This window comes from Xiphias gladius, chromosome 1 (genome assembly GCF_016859285.1).
Source record: "Xiphias gladius isolate SHS-SW01 ecotype Sanya breed wild chromosome 1, ASM1685928v1, whole genome shotgun sequence".
Taxonomy (NCBI): Eukaryota; Metazoa; Chordata; class Actinopteri; order Istiophoriformes; family Xiphiidae; genus Xiphias; species Xiphias gladius.
Genome location: NC_053400.1, coordinates 30,755,998 through 30,776,530, shown reverse-complemented (window position 1 = coordinate 30,776,530; position 20,533 = coordinate 30,755,998). Strand labels below are relative to the sequence as shown.

The following is a 20,533-nucleotide window of genomic DNA, read 5'->3' as shown; positions in this document are numbered from 1 at the left end:
GAGGATCTGGCAGCTGGTGTGGTCTTTTGAACTCCTCAAACTTTTGATTTTCCCTTTAGATTACTGAGGTTCATTTAAATTGAGAAAAAAAACCTGCAGCCACACCTTATGGCATTGCATTCTAAATACTACAACTGTATATACAGGACAGTTGTTTTTGTTTAATATTTAAAAAGGAACCATGACTTTATTTAACTATATAACAAAAGTACATTTTAGTATCTTCAACGAGAGAAACATAATACAGAAATTGGGTGAAAATCTTATGATAAAAAATATTTTACAAATTGAAACATGGCCACTCTAGTTTATCTAGTTCTTTCTTTGTTAATGCATATTTAGAGGGACGTTGGTTACTTTTTAATAACAGCATTTTTTTTAAAAACTGCATTCGTTAAAGGAGGACCTTGTTTACTGCATAGCAATTAATGTTTTTTTACAGGAGGGAACAAAGAAAAAAAATAATCTGTGTATTTTTTAGTGAAAATCTTGAAAAATAAATTAAAAAAAAAAATCTTTCATCGAAGCTAAATTAAGCTCTAACATTACATACCCTACCTGTAACTCTAACCCTAAAAACTTTATAATCTTTTTAGGGACAAAATATGTATTGTGCTTAGCAAAATAAATCGAGAACAAAAACTTACTTGGCTTTATACTCGTAAAAATGATCAGTAACAAGTTGACTTTATGCACACTGAAAAATTCATGGACCTGTTATCATTTGGACAATAAAACACATTGGAGATTAATTACCATTGAAGTGTATGACAACAAATGGATATCTGAGCACAGGGTCACAGAAAAGCAAAAGGCATCATCCTTACTATTGTTCACACCGACTGCATCGGCAGACACAGCAACAAATAATGGCAACAGTCGGCTCTAATGATGTAGGCTTCTCTCAACACACACACACACACACACACACACACACACACACCATAGGTACCACTGAACCCTGCATCTTGCTCAGACAGTGCCTCCCTAATTGAGCTAATCCCCACTTCAGGATCAGTGCTGTCCCCTGAGGTCTGACCCTCCAACCTGCCTGTCTCCTGCTCTCACTGTCTCAACTCTCAGCTTAAACCTCCCGTCCCCTCTGTGGCTCATGTGGACTGTAAAGCTGTTTATTGGGAGACAATGGGCAGCAGATTGTGCTGTCAGGCTCCATTAATTACCATCATTAGCATCACACTCGATAGTCTGTGGAACCGGGGTCCTAAACCTTAAGCTGTGTTTGTATAGAGCTTGTGTGCGTGTGAGTGTGTGTGTGTGTGTGCGTGCGTCTGTGTGTGTACGTGACACATGTATGTGTAGGTATACGTGTATACACTTGTGTTTCCTTCAGGAATATGCTTAAAATCCCATTCAGAAGTGGCATTTTTCTTTATCCTAACCGTTTTACAGAATTTAAGCATTTTCTTCAAGGAAATGACAAAGATTCAATTAATCATGTGGGATAAAATATCAACACAAAAATGTACCCATATAGATATAAAATAAGTCAAAAGGAATACTATCTGGTCAGTACTTGTTTAAGTGCCAGAGGGCGCCATTAAAAACTCATCAGGCTCTCAACTGCTGCCTGAAAATGCTGACAAGTGTACGGTCTTAAAACAAGTTTCGTTTCTGCAGAAATCTAGTTTGAGTAGAGACATTTGAGTTCTTGGCAAACTGACGCGTCTGGGACTAATAATGAAAACACATCCCAGCTCTGGATCAGCTGTGACTTTGCTTTGCTGTAGCATCCAGACTGGAGTTTTATCGTCGGCATGCTTCATCCTCAACTGCAGAGGCTGCACGTGACACGTTTGACACATGTGCTGTGAGGAATCAGTCCTACTATAACTATTTTGGACACGACTACCAGGATCTGCGATCAGCCACAAACTTTCCATTAAGACTAGCAATTGCCATAATACATAAGCTTACTGATGGCTTTATCATGTACCAAGTTTTAAGAACATTGTCAGTTTCGGTCTACCTATCCTTCAACTGCACCTGCAGTGAAAAACACAACATCAATTATTGAGGGTACCGCTGGGAAAACACTGAATTTCGGTATCGACTTCAAAGAACTACATCCACGCGTTATTAATTCGTATTACATATAGGACCAGTATGTCCTGTGTGAGTAATTATTTCCTATCCACTGTTCTAAAAGCTAATCTTGTCTGAATAGGACTTCAGGTGAAGTGTGGCAGAAACAGCAGTGACAGAGACGTCAAATAGATTTTGCAATGTCGAAGAAATGCAGGAAGGACTGCGACTGAGGTATAAAGAATGTGAACAAGCCAATGAAAACCAACCCTTTATGATCCATATGTCCTTTAGTGCAAGGTAATCAATGGTCAAACGCAATTGACCACTAACCACCACTGGTATTTCCAACTCCAGCAGCGGAGCTCTAAAAAGGAAATTGAACCACGTTTCTGCCACGCACCCACTGAGGCATAAGCCTTCTTACTCCAACTTCCTGTCTGATCAATGTGAGAGACAATGACTCAACAGGTGCGACAGACAGGAGCCCAGCGGCAGCTTTCCTCCCCGCCGCTAGGCCCAATTAGCACCCGCAGCTAAGGAACAAAGAGTCGACATTTCATTTCAGCAGAGTGCCAGTTTAAGGCCTCTTCTCTCAACCTCAGCCTCTTTTCTTTCTGTCTTTTACTGCTGACATCTTTAAAGGATCATCCCTGGCTCCATCTTATTCTATTAGATTGGGTCGATGCCTTGTGTTCGAAGTGGCAGGGGTGTTAAAAACATGGGGTGTTGATGAATTCATTGCATGTGACTGGACTTGCTTTCTTTGTGTGGAGGTTTTGGCTAATGAAAACCCCTGAGGGTCTGACAAAAGGCAACGACATTTTTCAGGGTTTGATTCACACTCCGAGTCCAGGCTGGATTTCCTGACCAAATTACACACAAGTGCTGCCATCCCGGACAACTTTTCAACTTATTTGGGAAGAAAAGATCCAATGTATTTTAAAATGAGTTAAAAAAAAAGCTTTTCGTTATCATTTTTTATACAGAGCCTGCTTTGTAAATAGCCTTCGTCATTGTAAGAAAAACACACAATTATCTGGAGAGCCTCTCTATTCCTCATGACTGCAACATCAGAAGCAATTCTTTGTCATCTTTTCAGCTTCTTTATTTATGATTTAAGCACATTAAAACATCCATAAAATGTTCCTCAATTAGGCCATCACACACATTTTGAAAGTATAGTTCGTATGTAACAGGGGCTCTCATTTTCCATTTTTGAGAGCGTGACCCGTTCAGTTGGCTGCAAACCACACTGGCTAAAACAGCAGCTTGCCTACAGCTTTGTGAGACAAAAGAATTGCAGAGAGTTAGAGGAGTTTTAAACGCCTCTGGAGGCTGATGGTTTTCTTTTTTCAGGTTTAAATCTCCTCCACATTCTTTTATGAAAAATGTATATAAAAGATGATGTAATAAATTTGTATTTCTAACAAATGGTGCAACTTCAAAAGCGACTGTGAGGGTTAGATGTTAGGAAAGACTTGTTAGAGTCTGAAATTCCCTTAACTTACAACTTCAGTTACTACTCTGCGACCAGAAAAGCTAAGCTCTCTGGAGTGGTTGACCAAGGAACTGCCATTGTTTATTCCAACCGCCATGCCCAGAATGGAACAAAAATCCACTGATAAACTGCTCATTAACATTTACAACTGTAGACTTATTAGGGTATAACCGTTTATAAACGTATAGACTTTAACTAGCTATTGCTATACAAAACGTACAAAACCTAAAAGTAGTGCAAATGTAGAGTTACTTTTATTACACTTTTAGGCTAAAACGTTTCCAGTCTGTTGTTTGAATAAATAAATGCTCTTGCATCACTGTGCCCTGTTTAAGTAAAATGTTCTGGTAATAGCAAGACTCTGTGTTTCTATTCAGCAATAATTACAATATAAATGTTGGTAAAGTAATTCGTTTTTCACACTTTTTTAATAAGTAAGGTTTGCAATTATAATTGTTAGTATGACATTAATAAAGGATCTTGGGTTTGTCAGTTTCTAATGAACCATTAACAAAGGTTAGTCACCTGCAATTAAAAATGATAAAAAAATCATTATTAAAAAAGTTCCACGATAAATCGATAAATCAAGTCTGCAGTTGTCAATGTTAATGAGCAGTTTATAAATGGATTTTGGTCTAAATGTCCGGCAGCTTTTTTCCGAGATAAGTGGTCCAACAGTCCATTGGAGGGTTCTCCCTTATGAATTCTGTGTCAATGCATTATAACTGATATATAAAGCATTAGTAAAGGATTTATTAACCATTAATAAATCCATTAAATCAAAGAAAATTTGCAATTGGAAATGATTATCATCATTTCAGATAAAATATAAGATGAAACATTTGAAATAGGATATAAACTAACGAAAAGCCCAACATGGAGGGACTCTGAATGAAAAGCAAAAATTTGATATTTTGAAAGAAATCAAAATCAAAGTCCAAATACAGTGGTTCGTCTGACTTATGTGGGAAGGGCTCTGGCATGGTGGGGACTGCCCCAGTCTCTTGCATTATTGGAAAGATATTAAATAAAAAGATATTTGTATTGATTTGACTCTTTGTCCGGCACGTTTTCATTCTTGGTATCCTACTGGAAAATATACCAGAAAACAATCTGAGGTGCTTGTTAAGGGAAAAATGTTTACGGCCTCCTGGTCACAGCTGCCACCCCCAAGCAACATTGAGGAAAAAGGGTTAACATGGTGTATATCATGGAGAAGACCACAGCGAGGCCTCAACTGAAGACAGAAATGTGTATGGCGACATGGACACTACATGTACGGGCTATGCCACAACCAGGCATTTAAGATTAAACGCATCCCAATGTGTTTCTTTTCTTGTGTCCTTTAGTTAATATTATATAGTTTATATTTGTTGTTGATTTTTTTTGTCTGTCAGTCTTCCCCCTCTGTGTTCGTAAATTGTCCATATTATATGAAAAATAAAGTGAAAAAATTAAAAACAAATCCGTCAAATACGGATGATGAACCTTTTGTATATGGTGGCTTATCAAAAAGCGGTACCAAGCTCAGGATGGGCCGCGATGGGCCTACGGCACGGGGATCGGACTGAGTGGAGAACGAAAATGGGACCCTGCGGACGCCGTTGTAGATTCTTCTCGGGGACTTTAAAAAAAAAAAAATTCAGGTGCGCATGCGCTGTCCACACAGCGTTGTCTACTGCGGAAAATGAGGACGGGAACGTGACACGCGGCGATTTCAAGCGCCGCTCCCTTTCGGCGGGGGGTTGTGCTACCTAAACACACCAGGTAAAGGAAACCCACCACGGAACGGGGGCCATGCAGTGAACCCCGTGCCGTCTGTCGAGCGACGCGCCACGGTGACGATGAGTTCCGGTGATTGCTCGGCCAATCGGCGGAGCGAGGAGGGCAACGCCGTCCGTTAAACCGAAGCCACCAGGAAGTGCTCCGGCAATTCGATCGTCTTTCTTAGCAATATCTGTTATGAAACAACTGGTAACCACCCTTGGAAAAGCAACCGCGCTCTTGACTCTCGTAGTAGTCGTCATTGCGGCGGTTTTGAATTATTTCGACGACTCCGATCCGGTTGAATACACCAGGTAAAAAAAGGATAGCGGGAGGGGGGGGGGTCTCTTGTTAGCTTTCACGAATGCTGGACTCGGCGCGAACAAACGTTAATTTAGCTGCTGTCCACCACCAGGCACGTTTAACGTAAATGCGCATATAACTAAGCTAACAGATAATGTTAGAGCTATGATGATCCCAGACCCGGGGACCACCACGTGGTATCATCATAGAGAAGCAAAACATCGATTTGACAGAGGAGCGAACGTTCCTCTCCGTGTCTCGTTGTGACATCAAATAGTAAAGGTCAAACCAAACTCCTTTAAAAAATCCGTCAATTTAACGCTCCCTGTCTTTTTGGCAAACGTACACGGCACGTAACCCAAAATCGGGACTGGTTTCTGGACTGGTTGCGTCGTTTAATTAATTCGTCACAAACTACACCCGCTACATAGTAATTTCTAATGGTTTTTTTTTTTTTTTCATATTATTTCCGTCCACCAAGGCGGTAAACTACGATCACGCAACATGTTTCACATTTACACACATTACCTGCATACCTACATAGATGAGAGTTTGTCTGATTTTGAGCATTACCTGTACTCATGCACGGTGCTAACAGAGCAGTCAATTTGTTGTGTCACACAGCATGGCTGAAGACACGAAGACCCTGGAGGAGAACTTCAGGCAGCAGAATAAAAGCTGTTTTATCCTTGGTGCTTCTGGGGAAACCGGCAAGGTGCTGCTCCGGGAGCTGCTGGAGCGCAACATCTTCTCCAGGATCACTCTCATTGGAAGGAGACAGCTCACCTTTGAGGGCATAGCATATGGAAACCTGGTTAGTGGTCTGATCCTCTAGTTAGTTGACAGCTTTTTTTTTTTTTAAGTAACAGACTCCATTATCTAAGATTCATCATGTTCAGAGTTACATTTTGCTTGACACTGTTTTCTGTGACTACAGGTACAAGAGGTGGTGGACTTTGAGAAGCTCGACGATTACGCTGCTGCCTTCCAGGGCCATGATGTCGGCTACTGCTGTCTGGGAACAACCAGAGCGAAAGCAGGGACTGTGAGTTAAACTTACTAAATCCAGTGTGGGCCCTTCAACCAGTCAATGAATTAAGATTTTACTGTTGCACTGTAGATCTCTTGGGATTTGATGGGTTCATGGATCAATAGCAGTGACCAAGCAGTTTGGTCTGTAGCTGTGACCAAGCTGTGACCAAGCAGTTTGGTCTGTAGCTGTGACCAAGCAGTTTGGTCTGTAGCTGTGACCAAGCAGTTTGGTCTGTAGCTGTGACCAAGCAGTTTGGTCTGTAGCTGTGACCAAGCAGTTTGGTCTGTAGCTGTGACCAAGCAGTTTGGTCTGTAGCGGGTATCAAGCCCTTTGGTCTGTAGTGGTGACTAAGCAGTTTGGTCTGTAGCTGTGACAAAGTCGTTTGGTGACTAAGCAGTTTCTTTGCAATTATCAAACATTTCCACCAGAGCCCGACTGAAAAAACTTGACCAGGCCGATGTATTTCCCGACACCGGCCTATCTAAAATACATTGGTATCAGAGTGTATGTAGGCCAGTAAGTAACGTGAAACTGCAGGACAGAATGTTAAAGACACGTTTGAGGTAGTTTAGAAACAACAACGCCATTACATAGTTCATTCGTGAGAGCACAAACAAGTACTGTCGACTATAAAATGTCCTGCTCCGGACATGCCTTGGTCACGGTTCTTCAAGGAAGTAAATTTAAGGGATCCTGGTCAAAAATGTTCAGCGCTTCCCAAACATAGGCTCCGCTTGGGCGGACCGGCCAGGTAGCCCTGAAACCCGCACGGGTAGATAAAAATCCCTCGGTTTCAACTTAGGTAAATCCTACATGAGAACGACTTTATTTCACTCTTTTCAAACCAACTGATGTTCGGCCACACACCTGTCCGAGTTTCGCGCGCTGCAGTGCCCGAGTGCGGACCGGAAGCTTCTCTGTGCGCAGGCGCCAAGCCCGCGTCTACCGAGAGCCCGCGTGCGAGGCGTTCGGGGGAACATCGTACATTGTAGCGTCTGCCGGTAGTCTGCGTGTGGGGCGTTTAGGGAACACGGGTAAATTGCAGCGTCTGCCAGTAGCCTGCATGTGAGGCGTAAGGTGGCGCCTGTTTATTGTAGCCACAGAAAATAACCTGGGGTACACTTGCCCCCTCTAAACTGGGCGAGTCTCTGCATAGACAGCGGTCACACGCCGCCCCACCCACCACCACTAGTAAATTCTGAACCGGTGGGAAACACTGATGTTTATCTGTCATGTGTGTTTATGTAAAAAATTAATACTGGTCTATCAAACATCAATATCGGGATTACCCTCCAAAATCCAATACTGGTTGTGCTATAATTTCCAGTTTACTTGTTTTGTACTTGTGAATAAACAGTATGGAGAAAAAAAAAATACTGTCATAATAGTCACAGATTTGCTAAAGGACTGACGTTATTTAAGGTATTCGAAAATCACAAGGTTAAAATGTTGAACTCATGTTTGCCCCATTTAGTCAAATGTGTGAGCGATTCTGGCAAATGTTTACTTTTTGTCACTCATTTAGACGTAATAATAAAACAAGATATCGCAGTATGATACATTTTGTCACAATATTATTAAATGGAAATATAATCAACAATGATTTTGAATTCTTGTCCAGCCATAATTGTGAAATATTTCCTATTCAAACATGATTCCAATGATACTCCGTTCTAATTAGCTAATTCACTTACTGTATCGTATGAACATGTGAACTTACTGCTACTGGTAAGCTGTTGTCAAAATGCTGTCAAAACAAGATTTTCTATTGCTCTCTTTTATTTCAGGAAGGATTCATCCGCGTTGATCACGACTATGTTCTAAAATCAGCCGAGCTGGCCAAGGCAGGAGGCTGCACGCAGTTCCACCTGGAGTCCTCCAGAGGAGCTGATAAAAACAGCAACTTCCTCTACCTCAAAGTCAAGGTTTTTTTTAAATTTCCATTCTCCGCTGCATTCCACATACTCGAGCCTTCTTCCTTTCCCTCAACTAAAGCTTCTTTGTGTGTCTGTCAGTGAACAATGACATAAGACAATCCCTGAAAGATCAACATGAATGCGTTTTTTTCTTCTTCCAGGGACAAGTGGAAGCAGATGTTGAGGCGCTGGGCTTTGACAGATATGCCATTTACAGACCAGGGTGAGTGATGTCAATTGCTTAATTCAGTACTTTTATGAGCCAGACTTCTACATTCAAAATCGGAAAATTGTACCCAAACTTAACAAAATGCGTTATGTGCAACAGGAGGGTTGTGTAAACAGACAGAATGACATCCTGTCAACTGGGCCGATACCAAATATCTGTACAGATATATGCGTCCTCTTGCACTTTGCGTGCAGTAAGTTTTGTCAGGCATGTGAATGTGAATCTGAACCAGATACAGGAAACTACCAGTAGTTTATAATGCATGTCGAAGCTGCACAGAACAAAAAGATCTGGGCTAATGCTCACATTCATTATTAGTTGATACAGAAGAACAACAGAAAGTTCCTTTGACTCTGGACGTCTCCGCTGCTGCTACTGTGGCACTTTGACAGGTTACCGAAACATCAGCCGGTAAACAGGGCACCTGTGACACCACGTGACTTTTGTTTAAAGTCGTGGGCGGACCATTATAGTGTGGTATGAAATTTTAATGTACCCAAATTCAAAATAATAGTAAAGTCAACCCATGTGGTACAGACCATACTAAACATGTGGTCTGTTCTGGCTTGTGCTGCTCTGCCCAAGCTCCCCATTCTAGTAAGACATTGAGAATCAATGCTGTCAATCACCCCGGTGCAGAAAAACAAAAACAAAAAAAAAGATTTCACATCTGGTCTATGAAGTGGTTGTTTACAATTAAACAACTCCATACAAATGTTGAAATCATCAATGCCTTTTTGTGTTTTTCTCCAACAGGGTTTTGTTGGTGGACAGGCAGGAGAGTCGGCCTGGCGAGTGGCTGGCCAGGAAATTCCTTGGGGCCTTTTCTGCCGTGTGTTCCACGTCCATGTCCATCCCAATCCACGTGGTGGCAAAAGCGATGGTGTCGAACACTCTGCTTCGACCCGAGCAGAAGACGGAGATCCTGGAGAACACAGCCATCGCCACTCTGGGAAAGAGTGCAGGGAAGTAAGAGCGAGCAGGAAATGCACTGAGGTGAGAAAAACATCACCGAATTAACGGTAACCTGTGTTCAAACAGTGTTTCTTGACACGGGACTGTCCCATGTCGGACTCCTCGACACCAGATCTGATGACTATATTGATGTTAAGCTATGTACTTTAGACACAGGCCATTGGTGAGGCAGTGCATCACACAATTGGCTGGTCATCGTTAACACCTCTGTGCACCTACATGTTATTAATCTTGTTTTTTTTTTTTTTTTTTTTGGTCTCCATGACAGCTTGCACTCTTAGATTACACACAAACAAGAACAAATAAATATTACTAATAACCAATAAGTACATTTATTTAGTTTCCATAACAAATCTCTTTTTAACGTTGCTGGTAAATACTGGGGCTCAGATTAATGGAGTTTTAAAATCCTGACCGATGTCTTTAGAGATTCAAATGGGAAAAAAACTGCTGATGATTCTTAGGTATAGCTGCCACAACAAAGGCTTTTAGCTTTCATCTCAAGGTAAAAATTCCAAATTTCACGTTTTGGCAAAGATTTAGAGGATGAACTCCCCATAGAAATGTAAAATTCATAGGGTCATACTTCTTTTGCTAAAGCTGTGCCTGTGCAAAGTTAATTCTTTGATGACCTGCGTCCGCAAACTATTAATTGTATTATCTCTTTTTCAGATAATTTCGGCAGATACACGGGGATGACGACATGCCGCAAACGCTCATCACATCATCAGGATTTTCACAGTACTTTTAATTTATCAAAGAATTTTGCAACTGTCAGAAAAGCAAAGGGCGTTTCTGTGAAAACATGTAATCTTGAAATCGCATGGGTCTTTAATAATGTTTCATGAGGGAACTATTGCCACGCTTTTTGATGTTCACCATTCGTGCTCTGAGACAACAGATTGAACCACTGCCTTAACATAAATCCTGATGTTTTTTTCTACACTAGATTAAAATATTGGATGTTTGTAAATCAGGAAAATGTTTCCATAAGAGCTGTAACGACATAAAAGAAAAAAATCTGATGTCTATATCTATGCTATACTATACCTGTGCGATTCTGTATTCCATGTATATAAACAATGTCTATGCTATATTACAGGAAATATAGTTGTTCATTTTAGATTTAACAGTACATTTAACATGCAGATGCCATCCATTGACGGTATGAGTTTTTATGATACCAGCGATGGAACAATTTTGAATAAACCTTGTTGATGTTGAATGTTGCGCACACGTTTCTGAAGCCAACCGGTGGTCCGACAGTTTAGGTTACCAGTGCGAGGTCTTAACTGGTATATAGCCAGTTTTATTTGGATGACTGGATTTTGATTTTTTTAATGAATTTGAACGTATGACCCGTTAATCCTTTTATACTTTATTTATTTTGTTGGGGTTTTTATTTATTTTATTTTATTTTTTCTAAAACAACATCAGCGTGGAACCAAACTATGCATGCGACAGCAATGTCAGATATCCAGAATATGATGTAAACACTTTGGTCACTTTTGAAAACCACTATGTGTGTGTTCATGTGTGTACAGATAAAGATGTATAATAAATGCAGGCAGACCAGAGTATCAATACAGACTGATGTTATAATATCAACTTGTGTTCCTGCCAAATTAATATATATCAAATATTAAGTTTTGTTATGTATTTTTTTTATTTTATTTATTTTTCTCTTATTTTCAATTTTCTTCTACTGTAATTATTTTACATATCCCATTATTGTGCCTTGATGTATTTCATTGCTCTATGTAAAGCACTTGGCATTGCCTTGGTGTTTGAGAGATGACATTCGAAGAAAATAAACTTGCCTTTTTCTCTCCTCGATCTAAGAGCCCCCCCTTGTGACTTAACGTGGTAGCACGCATTGGGCTGTATGGGCCCATATGACATGGACTCTTTCCCCAGCAGGGTTTTTCTTGAAACCTGGCGATGAAATTAAAAATTTCCGCAGACCTATGCTGCTGCAAGATGGAAAGGGTACTCATGGTGCCAATAAGTCTACTGACACAGGCCTTTTTATCGAATTAAACGGAAACCAAGCGGCACTTGTGTTGACCGGTTACACCAGGAAAAAAAAAAAAGGACAACATACTGTCCGGGGGTGATATTTTCCACTTAAAACAGATGATGATGATGATGCTCTTCCCCCGACAGAAGATATGTTGGCGCGTCACAGTGTGAAATAAATGATGATGAAATGATTTGTGGCCGAGCCGCTTTGGTCGCAGGGTCCTGGCACTTGCGCCTGCTGTCCCGCGTGTCGAGTAACACTTGGACATATTGGAACGATCATCAATGGTAGTGGCGACACCTGTTACTTTCCCCACTATGACAAAACGTCTGCTGTAAAAAAAAAAAAAGGCAGATCAGGCCAAGATGTTTAAAGACAAATCTGCGTAAATGTCAAGTTATGAATGGAGAGTTCTAACAGAAGCCAGTCAGGGATATCGTTCATTCCCTTAGAAAACAATGACCTTGGCTACACACGGTCCTGTATTTTACAACGGAAGACTAGTTCTACTTTTCAGACAAAATTTCAGGCACAAGAAAAAAGAAAAAAAAAGCTGAACTTCACAGAAGAAATACTTTCTTATACTACACAGATCTCCTTGATACTGTATCTTCCATGGTGATCAGTCATATCACAGACTATTTTTTCCCTCTCTCTTTGGTTCTTTTTTTTACCCGACATAGCTGCAACATTCACTTTCCACGTTCCTCATCGTAAACAATCATTACAGCTTGTGTGCGGCTGCACATTTGATCAAAACAAGGACCCAAGGAAATTCTCCACGAGGTGGCGCCGAGCAGGATGATCTACCTCGAACTGACATTGTTTGGGAAACTCGTCCCAGGGTCTGTAACAGTGGTGTGACGCCTGAAGCAAAAAGGACGCGCCCGTGTCCGGCGCCCCGAGCCGGTTCTGCTGCAGGTAGAAAGCTCTCGGAAAACAGGTTTCCCCATCTGTAAATCAGAATCAAGGCAGTTATGGCCACGATTTCACAAAAACTGCGATTTGGTCTTGGTGTTCCAACATCAAGTGAAAGACAGCTGACCCAGCAGCCGGCGTCCACCACCGTCCCTCAGGTCTCTGGAGAGCTGAGCACCAAGCCGTCCTCAGCCATGGGGACAGAGGGCCGAGACGCGGAGCCTCTACCTCGCGCCTCGAACCCCGAGGGGCCAGTCTGACAGTTCAGCAGACGCTGGACCTTCCTTGAACCACAGCAAATCATTCACAGCTTCCCCCTCCAAAGCTACTACCAGCAGGAACAGTAAGGTGACCGGTATCAAGTCCTCTAGAGACGGATCAGTTTGAACAGACCTGCCAGACGCTGCTTCTGCAGACGTCAATTTTGGTGGCAACACCAGCAGGAGGTGCAGCTCTGTGGTTAAACAGGTGCATGTCTAGCAGCTTACCTGTATTTGCAGCTGTGGACCTGGTCTGTTTGCCAGGAGGTAAATGCCAAAGTTCTCAAGGTTGACCCCCCCCCCCAGATGTTAAACCTACTCTGATGCTCTGCCGCTTGTCCAGGGTCTGACTCGGAATAAATAACATTGAGAACTTAGGAGCTGAACTTTTTCTTCTTCTGGTTTTGCTTTTTAACGGAATGGTTTTACCATAGTAAGTCATTCATCAGAACTGATCAGAAACCAGCTTGGAGGGTAAACATGAGGGGGTCTGATCTGGTCCGGAGCATATTTTTGAAACGTCACTTTATGTCATTAACCCAATTAAATTATTTTAAATAATTAGCCAAAATAACCAGTCGGTGTAAATACACGTTAATGAATCTTTCCATATCTTGATGTTGTTATGAGGCTGTCATCGCGTCCTCCGTTACATTTTGTTATTGTTGGGACTGTTCGGACGCCAGTGTCCAGGCGACTCCCGCAGACTGTTACCCGAGAAGCAAACGACGTGGTCGGTGAATTCAGTGATTAAAGAAAGACGACGTTAAATATGCCACCGGCTTCCCGACTTCATACAAAGCACCGCTGCGGGGGCAGGAGCTGCCCCTTCACAGTCGGGCTGAGAGGGCGACCGACGCCAGCGGTGTGCGGATGTCAGGCGCACAATACTTACCCCTCCGCACGCGGAAGCTGGTCTTTTCCGCAGGTGTCTTGTACCTTGCTTTATGTCACCTCTGGGACTCGTGCACGCGTAGACCGTCCATTACAATCACGCCAGTCTGCGCCTCATGCAGCTCCTGTTTTCTGTGGACTGGAGAAAAAAAAAAGGGGGGGGGTCAGTAGTCGACTGTTACGTGCCTGTGGTTTGATTTATAAACTACACTCTCACGTTACATCACCGGATAAATGTAAGTTCTCTCACTCCCTCTTCTCCTCGGGTTTGGCAAATAAAATTGAATTAAAAAACATCAAATAAAATTAAATAAAATTAGAATATAAATTAAATTAAATTAAAGTAGAAAATAAATAAATAAATACAATTAAATAAAATCAAACAAAATAAAATAAAGTAATTTAGAAAGTAAATAAATAAATAAATAAAATAAAATAAAATTAGAAAATAAATAATAAAATAAAATAAAATAAGAAAATAAATAAATACATAAATAAAATAAAGTAAAATAAGATAATAAATACATAAATTAATTTAATTTAATTTAATTAGAAAATAAATAAATGAATACATTAAATAAAAAATAAAAAACTTTTGAAAATAAATAAATACATGAAATAAAATTAGAAAATAAATTAATAAATAAAATTAAACAAAATAAAATAAAATTAGAAAATAAATTAATAAATAAAATTAAACAAAATAAAATAAAATTAGAAAATAAATAAATAAATAAATAAATAAAATTCAATAAAATTCAATAAAATTCAATTCAATTCAATTGAATTGAATAGAACCCTGTTGGAGACATCTTGTGGTGGACACGTGGAAGTGCCTGTTCTGACTCTGCCCGCCCCTTCTCGCGTCACCGAACGTCACCAGGAAGTCCACTGAAACCAAGGCGACAACATGGCAGCGAACACAGACCCACGTGAGTGTTGTAAATAGCAAATATAAACCCCGAGACTGTGGCTGTTAAAAATACAAGCGCTCATTTAGGCTAGCGGTCATTTGTATTGCGTATATAGTTAACGAACTGTGTGTTTTGTTGCGTTCCACGACGCGTTGGCGGCCTTTCGCCCGGCTGTAATTTATCCGAGGAAAGTCGTTAGCTTACTTCACCGCCGAATCGTGGCTCTTACCCGCGGCTGTAATGAGGATTTTACTTTGACAGGCGGCGATGGAGCTGCTGAGGAGATGCCCGAGCTCTCCGACGCGGAGGAAGATGACGATGACGACGCCGACGTTGAAGAGGATGAAGAGCAGTGGCAGTGGATGGAGGAGGAGGAGGACAGTCAGCCGGTCACCTGTCTGTTCTGCGACAGGTGAGATGGCGTTGCGCAGCTGGAGGAGACGGCCTGCAGGCTTCTCACCCACAGGCAGCGTTTTGAGACATCCGGGCAAATGACACATGTTGTGAAAAGAAGTCAATGCAACCTCTGGAGCAGACAGGTGTTTAAAAATGAGACTTTCATGAACTTAAATAATACAATACACTAAATGGTAATTGGGGCATGTACAAAAGATTAGGCACCCTACTAGGAAAGTGCTTAGCAACCCCTCCACCCCCCTTGGGGCAGATATCACAACTTGCAAAAGCCTTGTAGCAGAGTCCTTCTGTTTTCCATTTAGGGATTTTCACCCACTCCTCCTGCAGGTCGCTTCAAGTTCTGAGGTATTTTCAGGCTGTCTTGCACACACAGCACGTTTAGGATCCACCCACTGATGCTGAAGTCGGGGAGGGGGACTGCGAGGGCCGTTCCGAAAGCTCCAGCCTTTGTCTCTTGACCTAGTTCAGGTTGGATCGTGAGGTCTTGCTTTTGGTCATCGTCCCGGCGCAGGAGCCGGTCCCCCGTTTCGCTTTCACGTTCTTGACCGACGGCAGGACAGTTGCATTCAGAATTTTTATTTTTTTTTCCTTTATCCGTGCGACCTTTCCTGTGCCACTGGCTGCCACACATCCCCAAAGAGTAATATTTCCACCCCCCACGATTAACAGCTGACAAAGTGGGGGGGTTACTAAGTACTGACTTAGTAGGGTGCCCAAAGGCTTGCACATTATCATTATTATTATATTATTATTATTATTACTATACATCTCATCATGTGGAACTTGCATTCTGCTGTGTTCTCTTTCCTCCTGCTCTCTCTCTTTCTCTCACCCCCCCCCCCCCCTGTTTTTCTCTCTCAACCCAACTGAGGCTGAGGCAGATGGCCGCCCACCCAGAGTCTCTTTGCAGGGGTTGCATGTATTTCTTTTTTTTAACTTTCACTTATTTCCAAATCAACGAAATACGTACATTAAGTTGCACTGCAGAGATTCCCTTTACTCAATGACAGGTCATTTTAGTCATAGTTACTAACCGGTCGCATTAGTCTCACTTATGACACAAAACGGTCTGAGGTTGATGTCGGAGCCGAAAACGTGAGTGTTAAAATCATGTTTTAGGCTTTGTAACTAAACCGGTTTTCCTACCGGGTGTATTTTATTTTTTTGTGTTTCAGGTTGCTGAGCTCCGTGCCGGCGACCTTGCAGCACTGCACAGCCGAGCATCAGGTCAACCTTGTAGACGTGATAAGAAAACACAGTAAGCGGACACTGATGTTCTGTGCCTCACTCGGGAATCAGATGGTTGTGTGGTTTTGTTGAAGTGACTCACCCTGTTTGTCCCTCTCAGGCTTGGATGACTACGGATACATAAAGATGATCAACTTCATACGGTCAACAGTGAGTACATTCGTCTTTCTGTTAAAGCGGCTGGTCTCAGATATGATTTAACGTCAAGAGTCAAGAGCTCTCGTCAGATGACACCTTCATAAAGACAGTCAAGTAATCGCATAATCATTTTTTCCCCAAACAAATCTGCCCTTTAGAAATGTGATGCATCCTGTCTGACGGGGCTGCCAGACGCTCCCTTACCCTGGCAGAGCGAAGACTTCCTGCGGCCAGTCCTACAGGACGACCCCCTGCTGCAGACAGGTACGCTAACTTCATTAAGTTTGATGATGAAGACGTTTTTAGCTCTTCTCTAACTGTTACTCAAACAGACACGTCTGTCTCGTTAAACACATTTTTCCTCGAGGAGCAGGCTCGTAAACGCAAATTCACACACTCACCTTTAGCAGGCTGGTACTTGTTGGTACTTCTTTTTTCTGCATTTTGTCCCGGGTCGCAGCTCTGATCGGGGGGGGGGGCTGAAAGAGCCATTTAAATCCCGCATGCTGCCTCACCTCCTGGCTCGCTGTGTAACGCGCGCGTTTGTCGGATTGTCGGTTTTAAAAATAAAGTTGCGATGATCATTGGCTGCAACCCACTTGAATTCTGATGTAGGAATGTACTGACGTCTGATGGCTAGAGTCTGCTTCTGCAACTGCTCACACGACAAAACCACCGGTGAAAACAGGAAAAACGTGTGTGTGATCGCGATCTGGACTCCAAGATGTTGCAGTCTCACAGTTTGGCAGTGAGGCCACTGAAGACTCGATGGGGATGGCCCAATCTGCCGTTCTGTTCTCCGGTGTTTGCCCGGCCCGACTGTACTGGCTATGAATTCACAACTGTCACAACATTAACAACTCTCGGTTCCCCTCCTTTATGTTCGGAACTCCTGGATGTTTCATTAATAGGCATGCGAGATATTTACACTGATATTTAGTTGTATTGCGTTCCTAAGAAAACATTTTTATTTTACCCTCAAAGACTGAAAAGAAAGCAGAATGTGTACCTTTGAGCCTGTGTTCAGGAAGTCAGGAGGATACAGGAAAGTTTCTCTATTCAAGTTTCTGTTTGGTGGGGGGGGGGGCAGGTGCCATTCTGCCTGATCGTTGGATCACTCGACTATCGTACGTCCTGTATTTTGCGATGGGACGCAAGCTGCATTCTTTCTTCGCAAACGTGATTAGTCTGCCCTCACATAACGTCTAGTAGAATTCACAAATTAATTAGTTATGGAACGTCGTAGTTGCTATTTTTTTCTCTCAACCAGCCTCAGCTGCTTGTACATCTCAGTTTATGATATATTTGGAGGAATTGCTCTGAAAGGCCCTCAGGGAGGAAACAGGATTAAGTTTTGTGTGAAGGTGCGGAGGGCATTAGCGGAGCGGAGCGACAGATTGTCTGGTTGAGGAAAAAAAAGCGAGAGCGGGCAATCTTATTCGGGCGCCAGCCTGCCTTTCGACTGCATTGCCCTGGCTGGTAGAAACTGGTCTCTGCGCCCCCTCTGCAGTGCCTTTCTCACTGTATGATTATTAGATGAATGTGCAGAAAGGCAGCTCTGTCATTGATATTTGATGTACGAGTTTGCGCTCCCTTTGGAATCGTTGACAATGTGTGGCTCTAACATCGTTTCATGCTTTGCCATATCTTGGCAGGAATAAAAACAGACACACCAAACAAAAGCGACGCCCATTGCTTGGGCAGAGTTATCATCAGCTACTGCGTTGGGTCTTTGTGTACTGCCTGTATGTTTTACACCACCACTGTGTTTCTTGGCAGACCCCGAGGAGCTCTGTGGCACTGAGGGGTTGAGTGTGCCGGTGTGCCCGTTGTCAGGGGCTGGATCCCATGATGCACTGCTGCAGAGGGCCCAGGCCGCTGAGGAGAGAGCCCGTCACTCAGAGGAGGCGCTTTCCAGAGCCATGGATGACCTGCACAAACTCAAGTCAGTGACGCTTCTGCATTTTCATGTTTTTTTTTATAACCACTGTGTGTGATGAGGTCGTCCTTTCAGTTTATTTGTAGTCAGTCTTGGGTAGTTTTTTTTTTTTTTTTAAATATTCTCAAGAGCTTGAAATATTCTCAGCGGGTTGCTTTACTTCTGCACTACCCTCCTGGGGCCAGCAGGGGGCCACAGTGAACCCAGTATTGCAGAAACATCTTCTAGAAATACCTTGTGGAAGAAGTTTGGAGGAAGGGGAAAGATAAAAAAAAAAAAGGGAAGGGAAAATTCCACTGCAGCATGGAGGTGAAAGTGAGGAGGGGAGGTAGGAAGGGTGGCAATAAGGGAAAATTACAGAAAGAGAGCGATGTCGGGGGGGTGGGAGGTTTGGAAGGCAGTTAGAAAGATGGATGCTTCCCATCTCCTCCATTTACTGCTACATCCTGCATGAAGGTTGTGTGTGCTTTCTGCTTTCTGGTCACCGCTTTCGCTCCCATGTCCTAATATGAGCAGTGTAAACGCAGATATATCCGGCGTTCTTTCAGGCTGCTGGCTCAGGGTTTGGTGCTGAACGCAGAAACCCGAAGATCCGGTAACCTGGGCGCTGTGGCCGAGCTCCGACAAGACGAGGACGAGGCCTACTTCAGCTCCTACGGCCATTACGGCATCCACGAGGAGATGCTGAAGGTCTGAGCTCTGCAAACACACACAGACACACACACATAACACACACACTGACCAGGCCTGCAGGTCTCTTTACAGTCTTGTGTGTGAGTCACTCCCCCCTGGATGCAGCAGTCTCTGCAGAGCGAAAGTGGGCTCATCAGCGTGCGTCTTGGCTGAAAGATTTCGATGTAGCACATAAATGAAAATGATCATCTTTATGCACACATTGATACTCAGGACAAGACATTTTCTCAAAAGTGACACATCAGCAATAAGTGCCGAGCTCTCATGTGAGACACTGCATCGTGAAAAATTGAAACGTGGAAATTAATTTTTACACTCCTTAAGCGCTGAAACCTAAAAGTGTCAGCAAGCTGGGGGTGTTATGTGTGTTTTTGGGGGAGGGGGGTCTGTCTCCCTCCTTCCTTTTCTACTTACCGCAGTGATTAGACATATCCCTGTTGGTTGTCCTGATTGGTGCTAAGCACCGTTAAGTTTTACGTCGCGTGTGCGTCAGGCTGTGAGTCCCGTCGTAACCTCAGGGGGGGCCGAGAACACGTGACGGGGGGGCTTTGCAGCAGAATGTGGTCAGCTCCGTCACGTCAAGTTGGCGTGAAGTGCATCACCTGTGACGCACGTTGCCTGAGTGTGCACGAGAGAGGTTGTCATGTTCTCTTGAGTAAGATGTGCATCACTTCCATTTTTAAATGAATCAATTTTTTAATAAAATAAAATTAAAAAATGGATGCTGACTAATCAGTGTGACCTGAAGAAGGTGAGAGTCTCCTCATAGTAAATGCGCCTTACTTTGTTCCGTGGAGTTAACCCACATGGGAGTTTTATCAACCTGAGTTTGACTTTGGAGTTTTAGTGTCTTTTTGTCATCAAAATTAAGGCTAAACAATTAATCAGTTTTATACTGAAGTTGGGATTGGAAAGAAGCAGTTTTTTAAAGTACTAATTATAGCCTTCATTTTTACACAACATTGTCTTAATGGGCAGGTTCAGATTGGTCTGTTTTGAAACCATACAAACATGCAAACACCTGATTCCAATGAGAGAGGGAGATACAATCCGAAGCGCTCGCTCTTTGCAAAAATGCATTCCCGAAATTCAGCTGAAAGGTAATGCCAGGTGTTACTGCCAGCAGTCTGAGTTAGTCAAATCAAATAGGCTTCTAGTATTTCGAATGAAATTGCCTCTTGGATTTACTGTCACTCCGCCACGGCTCAGCGGGGAACCACTGTCGGGCAAAACGCAAAGAGGGAATGCACAGAGAGCGCCAACCCTTTCAGTGGTCAAATGGGCGCGTAAGTATTAGAAAATTGAGCCTGTCCTTTAACTAGTCT

General features: G+C 42.7%; 3 protein-coding genes and 1 long non-coding RNA gene across 6 annotated transcripts in view; 2 read left to right on the top strand and 2 right to left on the bottom strand.

The window, feature by feature from the left end:
* dbx1a (developing brain homeobox 1a) overlaps positions 1-6,280 on the bottom strand; it is a 38,547-nt gene extending 32,267 nt beyond the window's left edge. Inside the window, exon 1 of the mRNA XM_040125583.1 lies at positions 6,185-6,280. Within this exon, the coding sequence (XP_039981517.1) occupies positions 6,185-6,194 (10 nt within the window). The 5' untranslated portion in view covers positions 6,195-6,280. The remainder of the gene's footprint in view (positions 1-6,184) is intronic.
* htatip2 (HIV-1 Tat interactive protein 2) lies at positions 5,204-11,600 on the top strand. Of its 3 annotated transcripts, none has more exons than XM_040125604.1 (7): positions 5,204-5,311; positions 6,236-6,425; positions 6,549-6,656; positions 8,432-8,569; positions 8,722-8,783; positions 9,546-9,785; positions 10,437-11,600. In XM_040125604.1, the coding sequence occupies exons 2-6, from the start codon at positions 6,237-6,239 to the stop codon at positions 9,760-9,762; spliced, it is 714 nt and encodes a 237-aa protein (XP_039981538.1). In that variant the 5' UTR covers positions 5,204-5,311; position 6,236; the 3' UTR covers positions 9,763-9,785; positions 10,437-11,600. The 3 variants fall into 3 exon arrangements, with proteins under 3 accessions (XP_039981538.1, XP_039981529.1, XP_039981547.1); XM_040125595.1 differs by lacking the exon at positions 5,204-5,311 and adding an exon at positions 5,340-5,622; XM_040125613.1 differs by lacking the exon at positions 5,204-5,311 and adding an exon at positions 5,701-5,893.
* Positions 11,601-11,639: 39 nt separating this feature from the next.
* Positions 11,640-15,116, bottom strand: LOC120789113. The gene is made up of 3 exons (XR_005707335.1): positions 15,003-15,116; positions 13,861-13,998; positions 11,640-12,119 (listed from the first exon to the last, which is right to left on the bottom strand). It is a non-coding gene; the product is annotated as an uncharacterized LOC120789113 (long non-coding RNA).
* Positions 14,655-20,533, top strand: part of prmt3 (protein arginine methyltransferase 3) — a 55,037-nt gene continuing 49,158 nt past the window's right edge. Inside the window, exons 1-7 of the mRNA XM_040125569.1 lie at positions 14,655-14,791; positions 15,035-15,185; positions 16,366-16,448; positions 16,539-16,588; positions 16,735-16,840; positions 18,356-18,521; positions 19,064-19,205. Coding sequence (XP_039981503.1) covers positions 14,770-14,791; positions 15,035-15,185; positions 16,366-16,448; positions 16,539-16,588; positions 16,735-16,840; positions 18,356-18,521; positions 19,064-19,205 — 720 coding nt within the window. The 5' untranslated portion in view covers positions 14,655-14,769. The remainder of the gene's footprint in view (positions 14,792-15,034; positions 15,186-16,365; positions 16,449-16,538; positions 16,589-16,734; positions 16,841-18,355; positions 18,522-19,063; positions 19,206-20,533) is intronic.